This window comes from Apaloderma vittatum, unplaced genomic scaffold (assembly GCF_000703405.1).
Source record: "Apaloderma vittatum isolate BGI_N311 unplaced genomic scaffold, ASM70340v1 scaffold41389, whole genome shotgun sequence".
In the NCBI taxonomy this organism is placed as follows: Eukaryota; Metazoa; Chordata; class Aves; order Trogoniformes; family Trogonidae; genus Apaloderma; species Apaloderma vittatum.
The window spans coordinates 2103-29138 of NW_009735414.1; the positions used below are offsets into that span (position 1 = coordinate 2103).

The 27036-nt window shown below is 46.7% G+C and overlaps 1 protein-coding gene across 3 annotated transcripts; it reads right to left on the minus strand.

The window, feature by feature from the left end:
- Window positions 1–224: 224 nt before the first annotated feature.
- SEPT6 (septin 6) lies at window positions 225–27036 on the minus strand. Of its 3 annotated transcripts, none has more exons than XM_009876562.1 (9): window positions 22128–22239; window positions 14480–14675; window positions 13744–13930; window positions 13344–13505; window positions 7824–7920; window positions 7411–7579; window positions 6779–6911; window positions 5915–6105; window positions 225–249 (listed from the first exon to the last, which is right to left on the minus strand). In XM_009876562.1, the coding sequence occupies exons 2-9, from the start codon at window positions 14644–14646 to the stop codon at window positions 225–227; spliced, it is 1131 nt and encodes a 376-aa protein (XP_009874864.1). In that variant the 5' UTR covers window positions 14647–14675; window positions 22128–22239. The 3 variants fall into 3 exon arrangements, with proteins under 3 accessions (XP_009874864.1, XP_009874865.1, XP_009874866.1); XM_009876563.1 differs by lacking the exon at window positions 225–249 and adding an exon at window positions 1132–1399; XM_009876564.1 differs by lacking the exon at window positions 225–249 and adding an exon at window positions 27014–27036 and having other exon boundaries at window positions 5911–6105; window positions 22128–22225.

Consider the following 27036-nt stretch of genomic DNA (forward strand, 5'->3'; position numbering starts at 1 on the left):
TTTAAAGCTGCAGCATCCCAAACCTTGTTAGGACTAATTGTTCATTGTTTAATAAAAGCAATAACCACCAGTACATAGTAAAGACAGAATCACGATGAGGATGTAGGAGAGAGCAAGGGTAACGCCATGGAAAGGTCACAGCTGAAATGCTGTCACGTTTTATTAGACCCTCCGATTTAACAAGTAAATGAAGGTCCATTCCAGCCCATTGTATTCAGGGGTAATTACTCAGTACAGAGCCATGGGTTACTGTAAAAGAAGGGCAAAGAAAACAAAAAACAAAAGAAGTAAATGTTAACCAGAATTCACTGTCTGATGAAGTCTTTATTTAAAAACAAAACACATCCAGAAATACACAGAGAAGGCACCTGCAGGCAAACCACGGTTGCACTTGGCCAGAGCAAACTCCCGGCCCCAAGTGAGCAAAACACCCTCCTTTCTAGTGCAAATCTTGCAGTAAAAAAAGGCTTTTGCTGAAATAGAAAAATATGAGAAGCAACCTGCCAGCATCTGTACACTTCTAAACAGATGCCAAATAAAAAAAAAATAAAAAGGTAATAATACTTTTTGCATTAAAACTGGAAATTGTTGGAATTACTGAGAAGAAAGTCAAAGAAACATCATTCTTTCTTCACAAACACTGATATGTACAGCAAGGTGACCAGCTTTCCCTGAGACTGGATCCAGGATGTGCACCCAGGCCAGCACACTGAGGGGGAGACAAGGCAAGAGATCCTTTGTGACCCCTGCAGCATTTAGAGAGCACTTAGTTGCAAACCGTGGATCCAAGTTGGAGAATCCTCCAAGCCTGGGAACTAGAGCTTTGGACTCAGGCCCATGCCTATGAGGATGTCAAGTTTTGCAAAAAGTCCTTTAAAATTACTTGAGTCCCATGCGGCAGCAGAGCGAGGGCAACGAGGGGTTAGACACAGCAAACTGAAAAGGGGAGAGGGCAGCCAGTCTCTGGAGACAGCTCGTCCCACCCCACAGCAGCACCGGGTTGCATTCGTGGCGCTCCCACCAGAGAGGCTCGGTGCAGCCCCCCGAGCAGCTGCGCTCTCCTGGTCCCTGCCCAGAACAGGGAGAGACAAAAAGCCGAGCAACTGAGAAGAGGGGATGCTACAGCCCTGCAGCCCGCTACTGCCCGAAGGGGAAGAGGCATCAGCAAGGAGCAGCTCTCGCCAGTTCCACGCAGGCTATTGCCGAGTTCTTCACGGGAGCAGCCACAACCCAGAGCAGCCAAGGGTGCAGGCTCTTGCTTAACACAAAACGGTGAGCGCGGGAAGGGAGCAATGAGTAAAGGTGAGCAAACAAAGGCACAATGGCATAGCTGCGTGTTAACCGAACGTGGGGGCATTCGCTTCTGGTGTGAAGGGAAAGGTTCTACAGGAAACCCGAACTGAAAATGAAAGAAAAAGGCAGATTAATGGTTTTATGGATTAATGACAAAAAAAACAAAATAAGAGTATAAATGTTTTCTAACACACACAAAAATGCTGCTACGTGTTAATATGGTTTCATTACAGAACATGCTCTATGCAGACACGCACATGCACACACGCACACACGCTCAGCAGTGGGATGAATCAAATTTATTTTCTAAAACAATCCTTTCACAGTTTAGCAAAGTGCAGGACTCATCAACTGTGACTCGTTTGTATCCTTGCGAAACAGTGGAGCCCTGCAATACTTTATGGATCAATATGGAGAGTATTTTTCTGGATTCTGGAGAAGTACCACATATACATATTTAATTTAAGCAAGGACAAATGTCCATTGAAAAAGGCACTGTCTGCATTTGTTTAGTGGGAACAAAAGACCTTCGTTTGATTCAAAGCCCAGCACACAACAGTGTACAGTTACGAGGATTGCCAAAAGCAATCCAAAACCAACAAGAATCAGTAATGTTCACTCTAACTGCACTTTAGCCGTGACTTCGTACTCAGCACCAGAACGAACACTGTTACTCTTTGAGCTTATTTTTCCACAGTCAGAGCCTGATAAGCAGAGAATTGTTCTTTTCATTGTTTCACAGTTACCGCTGGCAGCAGAGACATTCATTCAACTGGACTGCTCAGGACAACTGGAAGCTCCAGTTCAAGTTGGTGCAAGACCCTTATGAAGCTCTTCTGTTAAGTGGAATCTCCCATTTAAATTAAATTGAAATGCCTCTCACTGCCAGCATAATGTTTACTTGCTTTTCCATCTGCCTTTGTGGAGCTAAGGGGGAAGGAAGTCTGGAATCAGCTTTTCCCTATTTAAGGGCAGACCATAAGTTAGTTTAGACTGTATCTTGGAGAGAATGTAAATACCAGCTTTGTCTGCACGGAAGGGTGGACTCGAGGCTGTTTTTAGGGTGTTTTACAGTGAAGTGCTACTGTTCCAACAGGTCCCTTCTCCAAGAGACCTGGGGTGCTGTCACCTGTGCCTCAGACAGTAAGTATTGTTGCTCTGTCAAGAAATGAGACGTTTCTGTGGGAGCTTTCTTTTTCCTCTCACAAGAGAATCAACAGCAAATTAAAAAGTCTCAGTTAAACACACTCAGTCTAGCTATAAGCAGACCACGTCATTAGCTGTTTAACTAATAACCCTAATGAGGACGCTGCTCTCTAGCCAGGCAGGTGCATTTCTTGCACATCTTTCTTTGAATGAGCCTTCAGTTTACAACAGATGCTGGCAGCACTGCAGGCACTTGCTTATGGCCAGGTTTGTTAACCCTTTCATGCAACCTTACCTGTTCCACAAGCCTGTCCATGACTATGTGGCCACCTTACATCCCTGCTCACATAAAGGCAGAGACACTCTGGACAGAGTCACAGCAACTGGAGCAGAGCAGACCTACGGAGTAAGACCACCGAGAGGGCTCTGCTCCAGTGGGAACTCTCCACGCCTTGGCAAAACTCCTCGGAAACTCAGTCGGTGGCCTTATTCAGGAGTGAAGTGCACTGCCAGGCTTTCTGGACACATCTCCAATACAGCTGTCTGCTACTACTAGCCCTATCCTAGCCCTAAGGCTTGGCACAGTGCCCGAGAGTGTGGGTCTGTGTCTGTCTGCTACAGCTGAACATCCACTCCACAGGTGACCCACCTGACTTAAAAATGTAATAAAATCTCTCAGTCTATCTCCAGAGCCCTCATTACCTGCTAAATGCTCAGACCATCACCTGTGACGGTTTTGCACAATCAGTTGTAAGTGGTCAGCAGGTGAATAGTGTTGGTTACTCAGCAGCAGCATCTTTAACGCAGGCTCATACACACATAAAGACACCCGCTCATACACACACACACAGATTGGTGATTCTCTGGTGCTTCGGGACAGAGGAAAGCTCTAGGTTTGGCAGATTTCACCATCAGTTAGTAAGTGAAGGGGGGAAAAAGCAACTACTCTTGCATCTACCTTGACCTGCACTCTAACCACAAGTCAGCACTAAAACTTGGAGAGATGGGAGGGAAGGAGGAGAAAGGGAAGAGACGTTTTCATGGCTCACTGGGTTCTATCATCAGCACTGCATCACCATAGTAATTGTTGCCATAGTATCAACATGGCCTACATGATTAAAGAATGTAATTTATTTCTAAGGGAGATGGAATAAAGAAAACGGAGCTAACAAAGTTATGGGAAGGTTTAAAAGGAGGAGGGCCTAATCCTTATTTTTCTAGGTTTCATGTCCTAACACTGAGTAGTCTCTCTGCATTTTACTTTGCAGAGTCTTTAAAGACAAACTTCATTGCATCCCTTTTCTACAACTGTGTATGTAGAGAAGGACTGGTAGAGCATGTACAGCAAGGGTGAAAGCAGAGGAAGGCAGAGGTAATCCTTAAAGGCTTCAGGACTTGTACAAGGTGCGCTTTTTCAGGGACTGTAACTAATCCCACTGTGAGGTCTACATTAGTTAATGACGCTTACCCAGGACAATGTGCCTCATGCACCATGCAGCCAAACAGCAGCTAACTGTAAAACAGCACACAAGTGAGAGCTAATAATGATGATAATGATGTCACAAAAAACAAACAAAAAAAAACAACTAAAAAACCAAGTCATGATTAGTGCAAATTAAAGAGCTTGGGTTTAAAAGAGTCACCTGTGAAAGAAAAAGGCTAGTGTCCTGCCAGCCACCAGTAAACAAGATACAACCAAGCTTCAGCTTGTGAAATTCATGAATTGTTAGAGGTATTTATGATCTATATACTGAAATTAATTACTAAGGACAAGTGGAGAAGTTAGAGAACAAAGAAAGCAGCACCATTTCTAACACGGTTATTTTCCTGGAGGAGAGAGAAGCCTCCTAACACCTTCCCAAGCCTTACTCAAGCATTGACCTATCTCTTTCACGGAGTTTTCTGTGCCTTTTTGTGCCCTTAAGGGATGGTACCAACACTTTTCCACATGAATGTGCTTGGTGTCAAAAAGCTCTTCTGAGATCAGAACTACTTCTAGGAACAAGAGCGTGACTCGCGCCACAGTGACTAGTTACTCATACTTTAGGACATGTCGTCTCCCCTTTTTGCATTCCTGACTCTGATCTCAGGGCTGAAGTCTGCAGTCCCCAGAGTGCAGGGCTGAGGGCTCTAAGCTCAGTTGTGTATTTCTCACACAGTTCAGGCAGGGGAAAGATGTCTGTCCCCAGTCAGTCTCAGACTCCTCAGTATGAAAAGATATTTATAAAAAACCCCAAAGGTAACTCAAAAAAGCAAATCAAAATACGGAGGGAAAAGGAACGGACAAGCGAGAAAAGGGCAGCACTAATTGCTCATCGCAAAAGAATGTTGACACTGAAGCAGCTCCAGCTCAAAACTAGAAAGATTAAACCAGGATCTCATTCTGGTTATTGGGTTTTTCCTCTCCTGTCTCATTTAATTCAAAGTTTAACAGTCAAAGGCTACTTTCCCTCATGAACAGTCCCATCAGCTCTTTGGACACGTGACACATTGTTCATATTAACAGCATTTCTCCATGTACTTGAGACTGCACAGCGCAGGCAAGATTTACTGTGGTTTTGCCCTAGGGATGTGCAAAGGGGGGATTATGGCAGCAGTACAGAAATCAAACTCTTGGTTACCTGAGCACCGCGCCGTACACATGTTAAGGTGGCACAGCGCTCTGTTTCGGGAAACATACCACAGTGAGGAGAAAAAGAGCTGCTCACTGTGAGGTGAATCGAGACAACTGTTGCAGCTCTCCAGCTGGTTGCTCCTGAGCAGCTGCACAGCATTAGAAGTCCAGCGTGGGCACTGCAGACAGCCCAGCTCACAGGGCCCTGCAAAGGGACTGGATCCTGTCACACCAGTCTCTGGCATGGGGAACTCCCACTAAAGCCCTGGCAGTATCTCTCACTGTTGCCATGGAGGGCAAAAAGGGCAAAAAAGGGAGTTTAGGGCTGGAGAAGAGTACTAGCAGTAACAAGGAGCTATGATCTGTCTCCTTGTTTTGCAGGTTTACATTTTGCAGATTCCAGAATTCAAGACTGTCAGTCTCCCTGATGAATCATTTCCGCAGTATAAGCTTTTTTTCCCAACCTAAGTAAGACCCTGAGACAGGACACACTCCTCTTTGGGGGCAGCAGGACATCTCTGCTCTCCACACCCTGGCCTTGGCAGCCAATATTATTCCACTTCATTACAAGCACTGACAGACCAAGGGAGGAGCAGGGAATCCTGGGGAATAAAAACAAGTTCATCCTCTCCTACACTGTCAGCAAGCAACGAGGGATGTCAGCGCTGCTCCCTGCTCTTCAGGACAACAGCTAAAGGTAAAATGCTTCCAGATGCTGCTCAGCCTTACTAGGGATTAAATCTGGCTGCAAACCTTCCCCCGATAAGGACTGGCTTGGTTGGGAGAGAAAGATGAACACCCAGAAAAACAGTAGAGGAGAACCATTACCAAAAAGAAAATGCCACTGGGTTAGCAACTTACTTTTTTCTTTCTTTATCTCTTTTAAGAGTTTGCGATCCTCCAGCCTGCTGCGCCTGAGACTGGAGCAATTCAGCTGCTGTCTTCCTTTGCTTAAATGCATTTACTTCATCATCCAGAGACTTCTTCTTATCCTCCAGCTTCTTTTTTTCATCCTGATGTAACTTCTTCAGGCGATCAAACTTTTCGTGCAGCTACAGGGAAACGAGAGATGTGAGCAGGACCTAGCACTACCAGATACTGTGTTCACAAGAAAAGAGGAAGCTGGGAGGATCCCATAATATCTGAGCCCACAAGTCTCCATTGCTCTCTATGCCACTTCTAGCCCACTGGGCTGAGGCTGTGTAGACAAAGGGCAGGGAACAGTCTCCTTCCACAACAGCTTACAAACCAGGCAGTGTTCTGGTGATGCACCACTGCACAGACTAACAATAGAGGATTGGAAGAGTATAATCATTAAAAAAAAAAAAAAATCCACTTTCAGAGGCCCCCACTTTATTCCTATTTAAAGGTCAGTAAATTAATGGTTTTTTCACAATGATAAGGAAGTTGTATGGGTATATTGTTTATATAACAAGCTTACATCAGGGGCTGTTTCTCTCCTCAAATTTTGCCACCCTGCAACGCTCCATCAGAACCAAGGCTGTGGCACTTCCATGGTGCAGTAAGCTGTACACTATAAGCTCTGTTATCTAGTTCTGTCCTACAGGATGAACAGCTTCATGTCCCTATGATCCCAAGTTAAACTTTAAACTTGATAAGAAAGTCCTAAACCACACTCTGCAAAAAGTGCTTCAGCAGCAGCTGCCTCCTTGGGAGCGGATCTATCACTCACAACCATGAACTGACAGGTACTGGAGTCTTCACCTCTTTTTCAGCCTCCTTCAGCTCCGCTTCTTTTTCCTTGACCCTCTGGACAAACATTTGCCTCATTGCCTCTTCCTTTTTCTGCAGTTCGCCCAGAAACTCATTTCTTTTGGCTTCATAAGTTTCTTGTAAGCTAAAAAGAAAGGAAAGTCCAGTAATATGACTTAGGATAAACTCTGCTTCCCCCGAGCCTCTGAAGCCAGGCCCTCACCATGGGTATTGCTTGCCCACAGCACATTTGTTACTCACTCGCCCAAGGTCTGCTTTATCCAACCATTTCTGGGGTCTAGAAGCTCTTGCATTTTTTTATATGTTGAACATTGGGCAATTCAAGGAGACCAGCTGGCAACAAACACTGGTTCAGAGGGACACTGCTGTACCTCTGCAGCACGGACATTTCTATTCCTATACTTGCAGTTTCACAGTCAATCCTGCACATGCTCTCTGTGCTTTCACCTTCTCTCGTTCAACTCAGCACCTTTGCTGAAGCCTAGATTTATCTGACCTGGCAGGTTTTCTTGCTGCATTGGTTCTTCACGTGCTCTCTCAAGGACACAGGCATACACACACACACACGCAGCGCATCCAGCAAGGCCTCTCTCGAGCTCTCCTGTCTCCTCCAGGGATCCTACCTGAAAGGCTTGCTGTCTGGATCAGTGTCCTTGAAACCCATCTCTTCCAGTTTACATCGCCGGTACAGCTCATAGTGGCGTGTGTGGGTCTGTTCGCGAAGGTCTTCCATGTTCACACGGATCAGCATCTCCCGCAGCTTCACAAAGTCGCAGTGAGCTTCATTCTCCACTGTAAGAAGACAGGATAAGGAGTAAGATGGGGGCAGAAACAAAGGTCTCTTCCCACGTTCCCCAACTGTTTACTCCTCCAATAGGTTTAACAGCCCTTATAAGCAGAGAAAGCTGTCACTATAGGTCTGACATAAGGATTCAACAAAGGATAATTCCCAGTGAGACCTTAAAGTCCAGCAGGCCCTTGCTCTTCTTACGAGAGCATAAGTGTCATCATTCATGCCATACAGGGCTCCACTCACCCTGCACTGTGCCCCAGGGGTACTGACGAGCCTTCATCATCTTGTTTCCAATTTTCAGCTCTTCCGTGCTCCCGATAACTGCAAACGGCAAGTGGGCCTGGAACACATTCAGTGATACCCACATTAGTCCCTCTCAACTCCAGCTGACTCTCCAGCACACAGAGATTAGCACAAGCCACTGAGCAAGACAGTCATTATGCACACGCTATCTCAGGGATTCTAGGCACTGGCCACTAGTCCAAGACAAGCGGGGAGAAGGGAGAGTCCTTTTTGGAAACCTTGTTAGTGCTACCACTCTATAGCTTCTACCTGGCTGATCCTCCCAGCCACACGGTTTCAGGTGAGATGAGCCAGTGCAAGACTAGCATCAGAACGACAGCTCGAACAACGTGCTGCGCGGCTCTGACTGCGGCGCTGTCCCAGGGGCTTGCCAGGGCTGAGAAGAACATCTGCACAAGCACAGAAGCAATAAGAGATGTCTTGGAGTCTTCTTGATTTTTATTCCCCCACCACTCGCTCAGCTCACATTGGAGTACAGGACAACTCTATCAGATTATCACGTCGAAGTCCCTCTTTCATCCTCAGAGCAACAGCTCTTGCCTTCCCGCTTACTTCAGCCCCCGTGAGGAAGGGCTGAACACGTCCCTGCACCAGGTCAGCCTCCGCATCCATGTGTGCCCTGAGGCCCGCTCCAGGCTGGGCTGGGACGGACTCTGCAGTCCCTGGGGCTGTGCTGAACCTGCCCTGTGCTAACACTCCGTAGGGCGTCACGCTTCCCGTGGCTGTGTCTGGGCTCACCCTCAGCATCCCCTCTCCCAAATCATATCATAGAAACACAAAATAGTTTGGGTTGGAAGGGACCTTAAAGATGGCCAATGCCTCTGCCATGGGCAGGGACACCTCCCACGAGATTAGGTTGCTCAAAGCCCCATCCAGCCTGGCCTTGAACACTTCCAGGGAGGGGGCATCCACTAGCCACTGCTAGATGACTGCATAGCTACGGGACAAAGGAGGCCAAATACAGGTATCACACCCACGAGGAGGGATCCTGCGGACAACAGAGCTGCATCACTGGCTCAACTGTGCCTTGTTGTGCTCTTCAGACCGAGACACAGACTCCACAGAGTACAGTTGTTAAAAGTACCTGAAGGCTGACCAAGAACAAGAGGGATTTGCTTTTAAAAAAATCAAAATAAAGAATAATCACCTTAGTAAAGAAGATAGTCTCTCTGCAGAAGGCATAAGAGACTCATCCAGTGCAAGCTCAGCAGAGTTGGAACACAAATACTCCTGATACCTCTTGAGGCTCAGAAGACTTACACTTCTCCAAACTCAGGAAGCCAAGCAAACCCCCCAGACACTGCTATCAGACTTTGCTGCATTTATCTGTTGTGCAGTAAGTTAGACCTCTCCCCACCTCCGCTTGCTCCTGGGAACTAAACTGCATTCTGCCAAGCTGCAAACATGTCAAGTGCAAGGTTTTAGCACTTAAAAATAAAGTTGCCAACTCCCTGCACCCACCCCTTCTGCTGAGTTCTGTGCAGTGACATTTGTTAGCTGGAGCTTTTAAAGCATGCTGAGCTCTGGGCAAAGAAAATGGCCCCGGGAAGTCAACTATATGGAAGATCAGTGGCCCTGGATTGCTCTCAAGAGCAGCTAGTGAAGTTCTAATTCCACAGGTTATCTGAAAACTTGGACAAGTTTGTGACAGTTGGTACAAGCAAAAGATTTCAGAGCTGATGTTTTCTGCTTTCAGAGCATGGCTCACACAGTCAAACTGCAAATAAAGCAGAACTGCCTGCAAGCACTCACAAAGACGGGCTCTTCAGCTTTTATTCCTTGGCCTCCCAGCTCTCGCATGGGACACACGCAGAGTAAGTGGGACTGCTGGTCAGTCTGATGGGGCCCTCCCGGGCCATGCAGAGGCTCTCTGCGCACCAGGGCCTCCTGAGTCACTCTCCGTGCCAAGTTACCTTCATTACCTTAGGATTATGCAGACACGCCAGCGTCTGGGGGGACCCAGGCCAGCAGGGAGCTGGGCCTGCTCTGCACACAGGAAGGTCCCTGCAGGCGAGGCCAAGCAGCAGAAAAAAGGAAAGTGATCTCCCAGGTTGAAGGAATCTGATTTTCAGCAGAAGGCTGTCTAACAGCAACGGGCATACATAGCCCGCAGGGTCCCGCTGGGCAGCCACGGTCAGGCAGCGTCACGAGGGACAGGGCAAGCAGAGACCCCAGGGCTGAGCGAGGGCCACATTCCATCACCTTCAGCTGCTCTGGAGGGAACTGGAGACATCACACTGCGCGAACATGTTGGCTGCTGCCTCCTCACTACGGGATGCACTGGCACTGGTCTGTATCTGCTGGAAACTCTGAAATGCCCCAGGTACTAAATCCCACAAAGACTACAGCCTCCTCTGCAGGTCTACACAGTGCTATTTCCAGAGGAAAAACCACCACAGTTCTGTGCCCCTGAGGTTCCAGGCCAGCCACTCCACCTCCAGGACTCGGGTTCAGGTAATGTTTGCCAGTGGCAATGTGCTCCCTACTGGTGACCCTCTCCTCCACAGCCCACTGTAGCTGCCTACTTCTCTCCTCTTCGCATCCTGCCACTTCCGAGTGAGAGCTTCCAGATCACCCCATTGCCTTCTTCATATTTCTCCGAGGAGCAGCCCGTGGTCAGCTCCTCCCACAGCTGCTAATGGTTTTTTGTTTGCTTAGTATCCAGGTCTCTGGGGGAGTGAAGTAAGGGGATTTCCAAGGGACAAAGTGAGCGATGGGAACAAGAGGAGCAACCTGAGACAGTGGCAGGAACCCCATGCTATGGCCACGCAGGCACAGCCTGAACCTCGGCCATCCATGAGCCCAGCTACCCTCAGCAGCAGAGTCGCTTCCTCCACAAGTACCAATTGTTCGGCTGCTGTTTCTGCCAGGGAGAAAATGCCGGTGATTCCCTTCTTCCATCAGCAAGGGATTTGCAGCTCCCACCGTGTGCAACAGCTCGTGTAGCTGCATGTGGCTTCATTTAATGAGCAGGTGCAGGGAGAGTATTTGCTTCAGTAATTAGACTAATTCATTCAAAATGGAAAAGCCAATAGGGAGTTGAAAGAATAGGGGAGCTTGGTTTTCTTATTCAACAATAAAATCCAGATGGGAAGAGACCTAAAGAATTTTGTATGGTGTTTTCTTCGAGCTTGTAAATACATGCCTGTTAGGATTCATAAAAAGACCAACTCAATTTCAAAAAAAAATCAGGCATCTTGTTCTGAAGATTTGTTTAATCTGATTATTTTATTAATATTTCAGTTGATGCCATTGTTCATGGTTAAATACTTTTGTTTCTGTTCATGATGGCACAGATTTTAAATCCTTCAGTTAATCAGTTCCTGCCAGATCAGGCAATATTTTCTCCATTTAGAAAGCCAAATTTGGAATGCAAAATACTCAGGGGAAAAAATTTCTGATGCATCCAGCACAAGTGAATATAATAAAGTAAAATGCATATGAAATAGTGAGTTTGCACATTTTAAAGCCCAATTTTACTTTTCGTGCAAAAGACAACCACTGCAGGTTATAAGCAAAATATTAAATAACCAAAAGACCAGTTTCACTTTTCTCTGTAGTTAAAAAAAGAAGAAAAAAAAAAAGTAACTGATATAGAGAAGTTTCTGGTCAGCAATCTCTACTTAAGCATGAAGACTGCATTTATACCCTTTCAAAGATGTTGATCTGTAACAGGCAAAGACAATGAAGCTTTCTGTAGAAGAGTACAAACACAAAGGTTAAGGCAACTGCTTTAAATCAAAGTTTCCCATTCCTCAATTTCAAACATAACTAAAAATGGCAACTTAAGTCACAAACCTAAACCAACCCATCCTGGTTCTTTTACTGGTCTCAGTCCCTCCACAAGCGCATCTCCTGACCTGAAGCATAAGTAGCTTTGTCATAGGTCGCTTCTAAAATCAGTATTTGGATACAAGTTTTCCAGGTCCACAAAACTGCCTTGATCAGATTCAGATTCTGGTCTGCTTAGTCTCCATAAACCCGGTAATTACAATTTTTATCAGTGTAATGGAGGATTTGAAGAAGTGATCTCTCTGTGTAGCAGCTGATACAACCCAGAACACCTACGACCTGAGACAGCAATTCCCTCCCAGGAGACATGTAAATTGCTGAAAGGAAAGAGGAACAGAGGTTTACCTCCGTCCTCAGAAGGGGCAAGGGGAGAGGACTTCTCCTGTTGTCGTTACACCTCTGGTGCCTTGAGGATGGAGTGATGTTGCATCTTCCAGGACTATACACTCCTACCCAGTGAAAGCACTAAGCACCGAGAAAGATGCCATCACAAAACTGCTCTGAACAGGAAACCACCACCAACAGTTCCCACGTTAGGACAAGCTTCATGTTTCCTTCAGGCCTCTCCACTACTACTCATACTAGATCAAGAGACAACATCAAAGCACGTGAGCTAGAACTGTACTTCATCAACAGCACTGAAGCAAGCAATTTCCCCTACTTGTTTTCCTGTAAAAAGCGCTCTGGAAAATGGGAGCATGGTCAGGATGTGCTGCCAGAGGGCAGTTACAGCTGTGTAACTCCTTGCCACAGAATCCTGGAAGTTCACTGGTGGCAGCTAGGGGGGCATCAGGTGATGAGTGGAACAGAAAACTAGAGAAATCCTTTTCCTGAACGGAGATGGATGCTGAAGAAGTACCTGGGGGAGGTTAAGCATGGTACACATTCCCTATCTGCTTATATACTCAAAAAGTGAACAAAAGATGTTTAGGGAAGATAAAGGCCACTGGGCTCGATGGCCCTCTGGTGTCACCCCTGTGTTTTACTTGTCATATCAACACTTGGGTGTAGGTCAAGGAAAGCCACCACTCCAACCAGTCTCATTGCATCCCCCGGTCCATCCATTCTGGGCAACAGCACCCGAAGGCCAAACCATGGACCTAGTTAAGTAACTCGATCACTAATAAAGCAGCAACTCAGTGCAGACAGGAGTCCCAAAGCTGGCCAGGTGAAAGGGGCTCTCCTGCAAGGACAGCCACAGGCAAGAGGAGACACCCATGGAGGCACCACTTTGCAAGAAACACCAGACCAGGAGGGCAAAACTGTTTGGTGCAAAAAACGCAGGGCAAGGAGCAGAGAAGTGTCTCTAGAGAGCCTGCCCCTCACACCACGCAGGTAATATCCATCTGATTAATTCATAACTCAGGACTGTCCTTGCCCTGCATAGCCAGGCCCCTGCACCTGTCCGATTTCCTATCTGTCCCTCAACAGATATGCAGCAGTACAAGGAAGGGGTTAAAAGGCAGCCTGTTCTCTGACTAAAGAAGTCCAGCAGAGAGGCAGTAGCCTACCACAAGCTTCTGCTAGGCTAGGATGACACTACAAGGATGGGATCCCGGTGAAGCCCTCTGGCTTTAAGACACAAAATAAAAAGGGAAAGTAGATTAAAGAAGCACCCCAATATCATCAGTGTTGTTCTGGGAGAGGAGGAGGCACTGAGTCACTTACATTCATTGTCCCATTTATCTCTGCCACTGATTCATCGTCTGTTGGGAACTGGTAGATCTGAACCCCGTTACTGACCAGTTCGCTTGTGATTTTGATTTTAAATTTGGTCAGTTCACTCTTGGAAATGGCATCGGATTTGGCAATGATGGGAATGATGTTCACCTAGAAAGGAACAGAGTAGTAAGAAGTTCTCAGCTTTGCTCCAGGGAGTTTTTCCAAGACTGCAATACAACTTACAGAAACTTAAAACCATTCAATATAAATCTACAGGGTTTATCTGTCAACCCAGTCATCTCCACTAGCATAAGGCCTACTCAAGGTGGGGAGATGCACTGGAAGAGAAGCAGGCTTTCCACTGTGCACATGGTGAATCTGCCCAGTAAGAGTTAAACGTGCCTACCTTGCTGTCAAGCTTCTTCATTGTTACCAAGTCCAGGGATTTCAGCGAGTGGCCTGTCGGAGCAATGAAATACAAACAAGCGTGGATCCGGGTGTCATGGTAGTTGTGCAAGACTCTCTTTATCTTCAGTTCTTCCTGCAAGTAGGCTTCAAACTGAGCATCAATGAACTCAACGATGGGCTTATAGCTTTGGTGAAAGGAAAAAAAAAGAGTTATACATCTTGCAGTCAGTGCTCTTTCGCTTACTTTTAAGAAACAAGCTGAGTGTCAGATTTCACTTCCCAAGACCAGTTCTCTCAATCTCCCTTCCTCCTCACCCAAAAGAAATTTTAAAACCACGCCACTGATTAGGAGATGTGGTCCTACAGCTAGCAGCTTGTACTGGAGATTCAGCAGAGGACAAGAGACACACCACCCTCTTCAGGGAAAGTGGACTCTCATATTTTGTAATGTGAAGTGAGAGAGACTTTTAAAAAGGAGGGTCATTCACAGCAGCTTGTAACCCTTGCTTGCACTCAGGGAGCAAATGGCTTGCTGGTCTCACAGCCCAGAGCCCTGCAGATGAGAGACATATCTCCATTTGGTACTATCTTTGCCCAGTGCTCTGGGGGAAGATATCCCTGCAACTCCTTTTCAAGGCTATCTGAAACACAGAGCCTGTCAGACTCACAACGTACAGGTCATCAGCACATCTTAAATGCAGGGAGAGACCCTGCATGAGAAAACCTTCACTCACCTGTCCTCTTTGTTGATCTGATCCCCAAAGCCCACGGTGCTCACAATAGTCAGTTTGAGGTTGACGTTGCTCTCCTGCAGGTCGTAGGTGTTGGATTTCAGCTGGACCCCAGGCTGTGAGTGAGATGCTGGGTCACCTTCAAATTTGGTGTTGAAAAGTGTGTCCATAAGGGTGGATTTACCAAGGCCAGTTTCCCCTGTTGGAGAAAAAGAGAGTCAAAATGTTCTGTTGAATATTAACACAGCCTGGCCTTTCCACTTCCAAACATTAACAGGGGTGAAATTGTAGCAGATGAAAGCAGATGTTATGCTCCAAAGAGATTGTCTGGCAAGCAGAAAGCCATGTACAATGGGAGGTCTGTATTCTGGGCAAATTACATTTCACAGTCTAATGGCCATTAATATCGTTAGAAAAGAGAGATGAAAAGAAAGAGGTGAAAAGGCAAAGGAGAAAGCATTGTTCAGACCCTGCATAAATCCACAACTATGCTACAGAAGATGCTGTTTTCATTAAAAAGCAGGAGTGGGAATGGGACTCATTAGCATTACCAAAAAAGAGATGCTCCAGACCAATACGTTTCTAATAAGTAGCCACTGAAATAGCCTCCTTCAGTGCAGAAACACTGACAGCTGGTTCCAGTCCTACAGCCAATTGTGCAGTCAGTTTCTTGTACCCACAACACACTGAGTTGGGGCATCAGCTTTCTAAACTGGGAGGGGACATTTTCTGTAATATCTGGTTTCCATACCTCAGGGGCTACTCCAAAATCTGCTTCCAGAAGTTCTGCAGCACTGAACTGCTACTTGGATTCCATCTATCAGTGGTGGAACTATTTCCTTGTCTGGATGCAAAAGACTAATCCCAAAGATCAAATTTGTTTTAGCTACATCCCAGGAAGAACAAAACAAATCCCTCCATGCACTCATTCCACAAGCCTCCCTGACCACACTGACAATAAAGACGGCTTTCGAAGCTCAGAGGATCTGACCTCGTGCTAAACCCATAAGCAGTCTGGTTTGCTGCCCTGTGAGAGCTGTTGTGTTTTGGGGAAACTTCAATCTCTGAGCTGCCCAGCTGGCTTTTGCTGAAACTTCAGGAGCCAGCCAAACCCCACCTGCTGCAAAAGCTGCTCCTCCAGCCTGCTGCGGGACCACAGGGAGACTGGGTCTGGCTAAAGCAGCATTCCCCTCCCTCCTTGAGCCCTCAGCTCCCAACCAAAACAAATTCATCATTCTCCTACTTGGCCCAGAAGAAAAGAGCTTCTTATTTTTGTAGGTTTAGAGCTCTGCAGCAGATCCAAACTTGCAAGAACTGCCCAATTCAACAAGGGGAAACTCCTCCCCATCCCCTCCTGTCCAAATCCCCAAGCCTCAGCCCTGCGATTCCTCACTCTCGGCCCCAGCAGGGACTTTTCTCACTCAAGACTGAAGTACCTGACAGGAAAGGCAGGGCAAACATCCACTGCTCTGAGAACTGAGCAGCCTCTGATTTTCAGGATCATATATCAAGTATCTTTCCAGAGGCAGCAAGATTCATTAACATTTCAAAGTCAATGTACACCTTGAGCTGCAGAGCTGCCTATGTCCCATTGTCGATTGATGCCAAGTGCAGCTAGAGCAGCCACAAGTCCAGCTGCTCTTCGCACCAGTCTCGTTTGAAATTCAAAGGGGAGGAGAGGGAGTCAGCACCAGGGCTGTCGTTGCTGCAATCCCTTGTGCTACTTCAATGCATCAGCCGAATCTACACCACCGCTGACCAGAGTGCTCTGGCATGAGGAAGGGGAGGAGACCCAGCAAAGCACAAGGTTTCTGGAAAATGAGCTGGACCATCCAGAAGACTCACAGCTGCTCACAGCAAGCCCTTCACTGACTTGGAATCTCACTGCCTGGGCTTTTGGGGTGCCATTTGCCCCAAACGGGGAGCAGGTGCACAAAGCACAGCAAACCAGGGCATTGTCACGGTTTACATGGGGATTTTGAGAGTTAACAGCCAACAGCCTGCACGACCTGCCAGACCTTTCTCAGGGATTCCAGGAAAACAGCAGTGTAAAAAAAGACAAAAATCTAAACATCCTGAGAAGGCTGCAGCATTTCCAGAGCCCCTGCCAAGGGATGGGTGGGACAGAGCAGGGAGTTGGCTGCCTGCCTGTGAATGCCAGGATCCCTGATGAAGCGTCTCAGGACAGGGCAGCTCATCAGCCCTGGGATGCAGGAGCCTCACCCACAGCAGCCTGCAAAGCCTCCTCCTGCGCCACTGCCCCATGTTCTCTATCTCGCAGCCTGGCAGGCACCGGAGCAGGGTCAGACCCAGCAATCCGCGCCCCAAACCTCGGGGGCTGCAGGACAGGGTGTGAGGAGAGCAGCAGAGGTGACCAGGGCAGGGAGCTGCTCTCTCCAGTGGATACACAAGGTTGCGTGTAAATTGTGCTGGTGGAATTCCAGGCAGAGAAAACACCCTGGAAGCCACCTCTTGTTTTTGCCTTCCTCCTTCTTCAGGGCAAAAGGTGTTCAAGTGAGACCGAGACTATTGTTAAAACACATCCTGAACCTGCTAATCATTGCCTACTTTAAATCAATCTAATGTGTTGTTTCCAGCAGGAGTGACTTTTAACTGTCAGAGGGGTAAGAAGTGCCTAAGAGATTCAGACAAATTTTTATGACAGAGCATGTTTTTATACTTCATCTCATGCCAGCTACACAGGGCCAGCAAAGGCAAGTCCCAATTCACACACGAAGGTTTTCCTTGTGGAAGAGGAAGATCTGAACTGGCAAAGCATTTTTCCATAGGTGGGAGCTGCCCATCAGAACACAAAATACACAGCCACTAACACGATGTCTCAGATGTCAAGTCTGCGCTACTCCAGAAATGACACTCAGCCAGCAGAAATACCCATCCTCACACTGTGGAACCCCACTGACGTGGCACAGCATTAGAGCCTGCCAGGGAAGAGAAGGATGGAGGAGAGGAATGACTGTCTCAGCTAAAAAACCCTGACGGAGTGACATGGGATGGTAAAAGGTTGAAGAAGTTAATAAAGTGCTCACTGTTAAATACAACTAGAGCTAGGGAACAGTGCTACTTTGAAGGGCAAAACAACAGAAGTGAGGATTTCTGAAACTCCTGGGAGCTTCTGCCTCACACAGAGGCAACTTTCTGCTGGCTGGAAGATGTGAATGGTGCCAACTGCTTCTTGTAAGGACAGAAGTCCAGATGGAACAGATGGTCTGATGAAAAGGACAAGCAGTCTGTGCTCATTCCAGTCAATAGTGCTGGAATCTTCCCCAAAAAGGAGAAACGATGAATGGAGATTAACGGACGCAGAATTACCGTGGACAAGCAGTGGTGTACGCTGAGCGAGAGGCGTCCTAGGCAGGGAGATTATTTCCTGATATCAGGCTTATAGGCACACATGCGATTGGATCTCCAAAACCGCACTAATGATTATGCAACTCGGCAGTGGTCTGCCCTCCCACAGCACGGCTGACAGCACTACAGGGCAGGGATGGTGACCTTTACTGTTACAGTTCTGCACCAGGAAGCTTTGACAGCTACCGAAAAGCTGTAGCATTGTGCCTTTTATCAAGGGATCAATTTTTGCTGTTAAGTCCGACAATTTTCAGAGATGCAAAAAAAGCGAAAGGCAAGAGACACCACAGCAGTCAGGCTCTGGACATGCAGCAGTCCTACACCAGTGCCTGGAAGGCACCATCCGCTCCTACACACTTGGCAGCCTGACACACTGGGGACACTGTGCTGGGCTCCCTGCACCTCCTCTTGGTGTCCCAAGCCACGCTCTTTGCTCCAGCCGCACGTGCAGACGGCATCTTCAGTGCTCTGCGGAAAAGGTTCATCACATCTCTCACTGACAGAGCAACGGCACTGCTTGCAAAAACACGGCTCAGACAAGTGCCGTTCTCCTCCTTCAGCTACTCCACAGGGATCCTCCCTCTGGGACCAGACTCCCCGCCCTGGGTTGTCTGGGCAGGACATCGCTCACGCTCTCTGGGGCTCTCCAGCCGGTGATCAGGCAGAGCCTGTGCCAAAAGCCAGTAAGCACCAGCGTTGTGAGGAGGGAGCGATCCAGCCACCGGCACTGCAGAGACACCTCACACTGTACAGGCGAGCAACACGAGGGCTGGGCTGTCCAACACCAGCTCTTCTGGGTGAGACGGAGCTGAGGTGAGAGGTGGAGCTGAGGTGCTATCACACCCGTCTCTGACACCAGCCAGCAGCTAAAGCGGAGCAGGAGAAGAAGCTGTGCTCTTAGCAAATGGTCCTTCCTTTGGGAAGCTCCCAGATTCCCAAACCAAAACAGGTATCTCTGTGCTGAATGCATGTTAATGGCTTCTTCCTTCCATAGAAATCTTGGCATCCTAAGCACCCCGCAGCAGTAAGTGGAATTACACACCACAAAAGCTCTAGTTGTGTGCCTGGCAATTCAGTTTGCTTTTCCCTAGTGCATGTTCAGTTAAACAACAAACTGCTTGCTGCCTCCTTCGCCACATCACTTGGGATTTAAGAGGCCACAGTCACATCATCCTCAATCGACAGTGTGGGAGCACAGAGGAGCCCTTGGAGTATTTGCCTGTTCAAAGGCATGGAGCAGCTTTCCCAAGAGTGCCCTTTCACGAAAGAGCAACACCTATTCCCTTCACAAGATTAAAAACCGTGGCTCCAGATACCAAATAATTCAATCTTAAAGAAAATGTATACGCATGCACAGCCCTTTCATGTGAGGAAATGGGAGCTAATCCAATGGAGCACTTTTGTTGAGACAAGCCCTGAGGCAGCTCAGCCTGATAAGGCCATCTCTCACAGAGAGAGGAAAAAATACTTCTTTTCATCTGACAGGCGTACAGATGCCACACGATTCACCCACAGCAAGGCGAAGGCTGGGCTGCAGGGGCAAGAGGAGCGATGTGGGCTCACAAAAGATGCTGAAGCACCTCAGAGGACTACTTGGCTTCCAGTCACGATCATCCTCCCCAGGGGACCAGCAGCGAGGGGGCAGGAGGGGGCTGAGAAGACCGATGGCTTTTCAGTTGGAGAAACTCTGTTTTCACCCTGACTAGTTACACCAGCGACCACAAAACCAACCACCGGGCAACTTCCAGGCTGTACAGCTCATCACCCCACAGAAAGCCGGCTGCTCGAGAGCAGGTAGCAGCTCTTCATGAGGAAACCTGCGCACATCCCTCCCTTCCCCAGTCAGTGGGAGCTCCTACACGCCAAAGGGCTCACTCGGTTGGAGTGAGAGACCTCAAGCAGTTGCAGTACAGCCCCTGAGAAAAGAGACGGTATTTCTGCCACAAAATAGCCACTGCTCGTACTGAATAGACTGGTTAGAACAAATCCCCTGCAAACCCCAGGAGAGAGGAAGGGAGAAACTCCTGCTTATAATGGAATACTAGTTTAATGCAACTATAACCTGTGCTGGGCAAAACTGAGAACGTTTACATTAAAAAATGTCAGCCTGTTCTTCCTCTTTCTTTCCTCCATCTCACTAAGAAATACAGTCAGCACAGAAGGTGTCAGCCATTAAACACTTTCCACTGAACTAAGAGGCAACTAACATTTTATCACGGAAGCTTTAGGACGAAAAAGGTTGTGTTGAGGAATAAAATATCAGAGAAACCACCCGCAGCCCCTCACTTCTTATGAGAGATTTGCTCATTTATTCTATCTTTGGCTCCAGTCTCAAAGGGGAGACAGCTTTCAGCTTGAGAAGGGCTAAAAATTGCTCCACTCTGGATGTGCTGCTGAGAGTCATTTCTGAAGTTTTCCTTGGCTCCTCCACCAGAAGATGGAGGAATCAGTGGCTCAGATCCAGAGCAAAATTGTCATTGGATTTTTTCCTCCAACAGATGCCACACACTGCTGAAAACTGGCGAGCAATGAAGTGCCTTTCTATCACACCTAGTGGCCTCGCTGTGGGATTTGTTCATCTATTTGTTGTTTTGTTGGCTCCAACCCTCATTCACTCCCTGTTCTTACAATTTTTCACCTCAAACTCCTGCTGTACAAGTGAGACCCAACAGAGTAACTGACAGATGGACTCTGAGACTTCTTGTTTTCTTTCTCCAGGATGTGTGCAAGAGCTTAACTTTATTACTGCAAGTTAACAGAGGCATCAGACAATCCTTAAAAGATATTTTAAAACCTGACCATCTCAAATCAAGATTTGCGAATCTCTTTCTAATGAAGCTTATTAAATTTTTTAATAAAGTTTCCTTATTTAAAGACTGACCATGTCTGTGTTATCACTATTCATAAAAGACTGACATTAATAACTAATGCGCATCGATCTTGGCGAGCCCCTGTTTTTCAGATCAACGAGTGATTAATGCATTCCATTTCTGTCCTGCGAAGAGGAAAGCAGAGGCATTCAACTCGTCTCTGTACGTCAAAGTGAACACAGAACCACAAGAAGCATCCACTGCTATAACTATAACTTGTAGAAAAAAAACCACCAAAACATGGCAGCTCATTACGTGCAAAAGGAAATACTTTAAGACTTCAGTCTTTGGAACAAGAGTTTCACTAGGTCATATCACATTCACGTACTGTGGAAATTACCTACCGCTCAGCCTGACAGTGACCTCCACTTGTCAACAAAGTTTATCATCTCACACTGTCAGGGAAAGTTTTCTTCTCAGCTCCATTTAACAAGGCTCAGCGCCCCTCTCCTCTATCAACTCCTCTTGTCTCAGACTTAACCCTGTCCTAGATAAACACCAGGTCCATATCACAAGCTAGATCTCTCAGAGGACGAGACAGACAAGCCTTGTGGGGGTTCAGAGCTGAGCACCAGCTCTGAACCCCTCAGCTCTCCTGACTCCCCAGGAGGTATCCAGGGCTGCAGCAATCTGCTCAGTCACGCCAGGCACTGCTGGGAGCATCTGCAGAAAGGGCTTGCTCAGAGCAGCCACGGCCACACAATAACCCACTCCCAGAAGCAGGGCACCAGTGGCAGTAAACCAAATTAATTGTCCTATCAGATACTTACTAGTTCTCTATTTTACTTTTATTACCTCAGAATGCCTCCAAGGAGAGACCATTTATGATTCCAACCCCAGGGAAGATCTGTGAAGTGGGCAGACGCTGCAGGGACAGACACCAAGTCCTATTACAGCACCAGTTCCCAGCTGAGATCCATACCACATGGCAGCTTGGATAATCGTCTGACCAAGTAAGGCTTGGCCAGACACTATTTTAATTCAAGTATGCACAGAATGGAGGATAAAAAATAGCTTTTAGTGATTTACAAGGAGCATGACTGGTATCCTGTTAAAATAATTATTGTAATAATTCAATATCTAACCAAACAAGACCTCAGAACAAAGTTGCCTGGCACGAGTATCTCTTTTTTTTTAAAAACATGACATTCAAACAAACTAGGAAAATAAGATCATAATAAAAGCCTGGGATTTTAGGCATTTTATTTCTGTGGTTCATTGCTTGGTAGAAAGCCATGCTGCATAACCCCAGCAGGGATTTCCCGGGGCACCGGTAAATCTTGTTACTGAAAATAGAACAGTTTGGGAAATTTAAATCAAAGCTACCCTGTTAACGCTGTCACTTACAAGCTATGTCCAGCTGCAGCAAAGCCCTTTTCAGCAAAAGAACTTCCCAAAATGGAAATACTCACCCACACACAGGATGTTGAAACAAAACCCATGATTAACTGACTTATTAACCAGCTGGTCAGGCAAACTGTCAAATCCTACGTGTCCGGAAAGCGGGACAGTACGACAACCTTCACCCTGAAATATAACAAAATAGTTGTGTCATTTTCAAGCAAAATACACTTATCTGTATAAACCCTTAAGACCTCCCAAGTAGAATCAACTGCACAGTCCAAGCAGAGATTTGCATGTATACTGTAAATCACATGCTGTAAATTGTGTCAGTGTGCTTCCCTTTTCTCCAAAACAACCCAGACAGTACAAATACTAAGTTTCATTTGCTGCAGATTAGAAAGTAGCGCTGTCAGAAACACATTAGACTGTGCAGAACACATAGCCAAATACTGCTGAAATAAAGAGGCAGAGAAACATTTGTTTCTTGAGAAATTATGTAGACACTGAAGTCTTACCCTGTACTGAAAACAGAAAGAAACCTCCATGCAAAGGAATGTTATTAATGATGCCTCCTCCTATAAAACTATTACAGTTCACTCAATGTAAATTGCAACTCACATGTAATTCACGTTCACAGCTGCAATTACAGAAACTAGCTAGGAACAGTCAGGAAAACTGTACCTACATCTAGTAACTGAACAACCCAAACACACTGCCTCTGCAAAGCTCAAGTGCTGCAGCAGAGAAACAGCAGATAATACAGTCCTCAAGCTATCAAACACAGCAGCATCTTCCAGAGAGCTGCAAAGGTGAAAAATCTCAGACTGCAAACAGGAGTCTGTCCAAATCTATAAACCAGCCATTTAGCAGCAGAAAACCAGGGATCACTGAGGAAGCTGCAAGGAAGACTCTTGCATGGGCAGATGGCCAGACCCTGCACGGTCTTCTCCAGCTCCGAGAGCTGCTATCTGAGCTTCGGAGCGTTACCTTTCAAAGCTCGAACTGTACAGAAAAGCAAAGCTGAGAAAAAGTGTCCAGAACTGAGCTGCAAAAAAACACACAGCCCTGGCAGAAGGGAGCCTGCACCGGCATTTGAGAGTGGAGGTACCCAAACCTGCCTACTGGGGGGCTTGAGCAGGAGTCCCACATGCTGCTCTCTCCTGTGCCCGACACCACTAGCCCAGTCTCCCCAGCCAGTAGCCCCCCTTCAGCCCCAGGAAGCAGCAGGGCCAAGCTCCAGCTCCTGCTCACACTGTGCTCCACACCCAGCCCAGCCACTTGCTTTGGCTGCGGGGGCGTCAGAAATTCTCACCTGGCCACTGCACAAAGGGCCTACGTAGGCCAAGGCACGCTGGGTCCCACGCCGGCACGGCAGGCGGTAATGAACTACACACAGAGGCTCAACTTCAGAAATGGCACCATGCAAAACGGAGAGCTGGTGCTAACTCCCTGTATTTGCCTCTACAGAAAAGTTCTCCTGCAGCCCCCAGAAGGTACTTCCCTCTCTGGAGCAAAGGCTTTTCTTAGCAACGTGGTTTAGTGTCAAACACAGAAAATTCCCCTCTGGCCTTTCAGGGAAGTCATCAGTTTGCAAGAAATATTGCAGCCAAAAGGCAACAGTTTATAGGGAGTAATTTTTAACTCTTTCAGAATCATGTTTTCACATATCTTGAAAGCCTTTCTGTAGGGACAGGCATACTGTTTTTTCCTCTTCTGTTAACAGCAGTGGTATTTTAGGCCAGCAGCAAAACATCCCCAAGGACTGCATTTACTACAGCAACCTGTCAAAGTATGATTATTTGCCTGGTTACCATTTTGCTGGTGTGGGTTTTCTTTTCTAAATATGAGGCTCCAAATACACTTCATTCATTAACCATATTCACCACCCTGTGCTGTGTAAATACTTTTCCCCTCAGCCATATTTTGTGTATTAGTCTGACTCTTCCTGCCAAGATGTTCAACAAATATGGTGCTTTATTAACAACTGAGCACCTTGCCTCCAAACAACATGGTCAGCAACCCCAGCAGATTTTGATTTTGCCTTTTGCGGATGCAGCTCCCAGGCCAAATACAAACAAACAGCTAAAGGTGAAGAAAGGGAGAGTATCAGGCATGTGGACTTTGTGACAATACACCTGAACTCTCCTAAACAGCTTTCACCAAAACAAGAACTCGGCACTGGGGTATCTCATGGCAGTGTTTGATCTGCAGCAGAAGCAGCACAGCCCTGATGAAGAGCAGATGGGTGGACAGAGTCTGCAAAGGCGCACAAGAGAACCGCAGGCAGACTCTTCCTAGAGAAGGAGAAATATCAAGAGTATTTTTAATATTCAGCCTTAAAACTGCACTGTTGGATGATTGTTTGAACACTACTCTCCTCAGGAAGCATGGGCGGGAGTGTAGGCTCTCATTAAGAACAAATCTTCCCCTCATCCCTAAATATAAGTGTGATCCAGATGGAACAAAATAAATGGTAGCAGTTAAGCCACTCTCAGCTGAGAGGAGGCATTTACCAGTGCACAGAATCAGCCTGCGAGTCATTTCCTGTAGCCTCTTTTTCTAGTCACCTGTGGTTTTAAAATGCAGTTAAACCACACTTCACATCTGCTACTGGCCAGGAAACAAGTATGGAAAAATCTGATTTCCAGTCACAGCAGCCGAGCCTTCACGTTAAGTACACAGCCACCGGGTATATTGTACTACTCTGGCTAAAAATACAAAGCCTGGTGGCCAAAGCATTGAGAGATTAGATGCAGTGAGGGAAAAAAATAATTAAAAAATGTTTTAAGGTCAGACTGATTTTGACACAAATCAGAAAGTTGTCAGCAATTACCTAACCTGTGGAGAGAAAAGAAACATTTGCTATCTGATCCACCAAGAAACAGTGCAAGTCACCAGTCTTCACGCACCAAGTGGTGTCTCTTTATCCAGAACGCTGCTATATATAAACAGCATCATCATAAACAACATATGAACACAGTGATTAGTCATCCTCCCTGTACATTAAATGTAGATTTAAATTACCTTCTTCAAAACTGAAAGAAAATATGTTGAGCTTACAAGCTTTTTGCTGAAAAAGTGTTCAAGAACTATCTTCTGTGTCAAATTTAAAACATATAAAGAGGTACCAACAAGGTAAGCAGGGTTTAACATTGTCTGTGCAAAGGTTTTTTCCACAAGCATCAGTGAGCACCGGATGGCTGCGAGTCCTCCTGTACTCTTTATTTTAAAGTTCGCATCTTCCTGGAATGAAGACAAAGACAGGATCTCTGGGAAGCCAGTGAGAACACTGGCACCACATCAAGATACCAGATGCCTTTTTTTCCCCACCCGCCACAGACAGAGAGTGACCCCCTAGGATAGAATGGGCTGTTGTTGCCCAGGAGGAAGCCAAGCGTGTTTGCCACAAACAAGATTAAAAGAACAAAAAGAGCAACACGTTCACTTGCTGCATTACCAGGCAAGCCTATCAGAGAGTGAAAGTAAGCAGTAGTCACTTGAAGAGGTTATTTTATTTTTCCCCAGTCTTTGGAGGATTTACACACCTTTATTACAGATTCTCCATGCCAGAGAAACCACCTCTGCCTACTCTAATTCTTACAGAGAACTACCAGCAATATATGAAAAATACAAAGATGTTATAATAAACGACCCCAAGCCCGAAAGCGCTGCACTTAAACATTAGATTACGTAAAATGGGCAAGATTTAGACTCCAGGTGTTTGAATCACTCCAGAGTCCTCAGGACAAAAAAACGATTCGAGGAAAATCTTGCTGAATGCGTGTCTCTGCATTGATCTGCTTTACACGACAAGTAGGTTCAGTGCTGTCACTTCCCGATGACCTCAGAGCCCTGAGGGACCCTTATCGTGCTGTGGAGATAAAGCACAGCATCCTCCCCAGGACACACAATGGTGCTGCTCACTGCAAACGTCAACAGTCCATATTCAGGACAATTTCTGGCAGCCCAGACTAAAGGAACAATGAAAAAAGGGCACCAAAAGCTTCCACTTGGTGATACTCAGGCAGAGCGCAGCAAATAAAGAATGCTGCAGCTTTAAGCTCAAAGACCCAGTGTGCAAACAAGGCCCACACAACAAGAAAATGCTCCTGAAAACAGCAGTACAATACTTCTGCATCTAACTGATAAGCGCTTCTGTTTAGGACACTGACAGCTGACGCTGAGTACTTGTGACACAACTTCCCACCTCTCCCCAGACAGGAATCACTTCAAACGCCAAAGCCCTGGAGACTCCCTTCAGAGGATTTCTAAACGCCCACAGCAAACACAGGGACACCGTCCCTCAACAGGGACAAATCAAGCAGCACTCACAGAGCTCCACCACTGCTGTCTTTGCTCACAGCAGCCTCTGCCCCTCTGCTCCCCCTGAAAGCACAGACCGGGGAGGTTGACCCCTACACCCGAGACAACTCTCACACCAAAGTCAAACACCAAATGGCGAACCAAGGCAGAACCTGAATTCAGGTTTCCACAGCACAGTTTCTCACATCATCTTTAAGCCACAGCAACATCAGATCCCTTCTCATGGCCTCTGCATCATGGCATCCACTTCCCCACTGTATTTGGTTTTGATTAAACGGCAAATTAGAGCAACACTTGTACCAATTACTTTTCACTTGTGCAAGTGTGTAATTCTCTTATGCGATGAAAGAATCATCCAGCAGAGTATAAACATCCTCCATGAGACAAATGCAGAGCAGGAATGTAAAGTGTAGATAAAGACTTTGGGGTTTTTTTTCCCTTGCTTGGCTGATAACAAGTCAACAGAAAAATGGGACAGGAATCAGCCACCAGGGAAAGCAAGAAACGTCTCACCAAAGCGACTGACCACTGACCACCCTCCTCAGGCACGTTGCATCATTCAGTCACTCAACATTCACAAACAGTCAAGCGCTTCCGAAATCTCAAATTCTGACAGTGCTTAAGATTACATTTCTTTATGTCCCTGCCAAAGGG

Excerpts from the sequence above, each read along its gene's own strand:
- SEPT6 (XM_009876562.1), bottom strand. The coding sequence starts at position 14,646 with ATGGACACACTTTTCAACACCAAATTTGAAGGTGACCCAGCATCTCAC. Across the intron at positions 13,931-14,479 it reads CAGATCAACAAAGAGGACAG|CTATAAGCCCATCGTTGAGT; the intron begins GTGAGTGAAGGT and ends CTTTCACCAAAG. Across the intron at positions 7,921-13,343 it reads AGATAAATGGGACAATGAAT|GCCCACTTGCCGTTTGCAGT; the intron begins GTAAGTGACTCA and ends AATGTGTTCCAG.